The following is a 614-nucleotide window of genomic DNA, read 5'->3' as shown; positions in this document are numbered from 1 at the left end:
TTGAGTGTAATTTACAAGAGACGACACTTTGGCAGTGCCAGTCAGAACCGTGGGGACAGAACGACTGTAACCACTATGAAGATACCGGTGTGACTTGTTCAGGTAATACAACGAATCTCTTAAGTATGGGGCTGTCATTTTAAACCTTGACCTCTGATACAATCTGTCATTCATTTCTTCACAGAAGCCAACAAAGTGAATAAGCAGCCGCACAGATCAAAGGATTGCAATCAACAACCAGGTACTTATAACTCTTTGTCAGATTGACGATCTAACTTTAACACTGAGCTTCTCCTGTCACACAAAATTGATTATATTTTGACAGAATCGGGATTACCTTTGCGCCTGGTTGGAGGCAAGAGCAACTGTTCCGGTATTGTGGAGATCTTTAACGGGAAGACCTGGGGCACAGTGTGCGATGACTCCTGGGATCTGGCCGATGCCAGTGTTGTCTGCAGACAGCTGACATGTGGCCCCGCTCTGCTGGCCTCAGGGGGAATCACTTTTTCCCAGATTGACCGGGAAATCTTGCTGGACGAAGTGAAGTGCAAGGGAAGAGAATCTTTTCTGTCTGACTGTCCTTCCTCACGCTCAGCTCATCCTGACTGTGACCA

General features: G+C 46.7%; 1 protein-coding gene across 1 annotated transcript in view; it reads left to right on the top strand.

Moving 5' to 3' along the window:
* The window catches only part of LOC109919668 (deleted in malignant brain tumors 1 protein-like), a 56,738-nt gene that overhangs the window by 53,563 nt on the left and 2,561 nt on the right, over positions 1-614 (top strand). The window contains exons 13-15 of the mRNA XM_048618503.1: positions 6-102; positions 185-241; positions 326-591. Of these exons, the coding sequence (XP_048474460.1) occupies positions 6-102; positions 185-241; positions 326-591 (420 nt within the window). The remainder of the gene's footprint in view (positions 1-5; positions 103-184; positions 242-325; positions 592-614) is intronic.

The sequence above is a fragment of the Rhincodon typus genome, chromosome 40 (assembly GCF_021869965.1).
Source record: "Rhincodon typus isolate 14 chromosome 40, sRhiTyp1.1, whole genome shotgun sequence".
NCBI lineage: Eukaryota > Metazoa > Chordata > Chondrichthyes > Orectolobiformes > Rhincodontidae > Rhincodon > Rhincodon typus.
The sequence above is the reverse complement of the archived record's forward strand: the minus strand, read 5'-3'. Positions and strand labels throughout refer to the sequence as shown.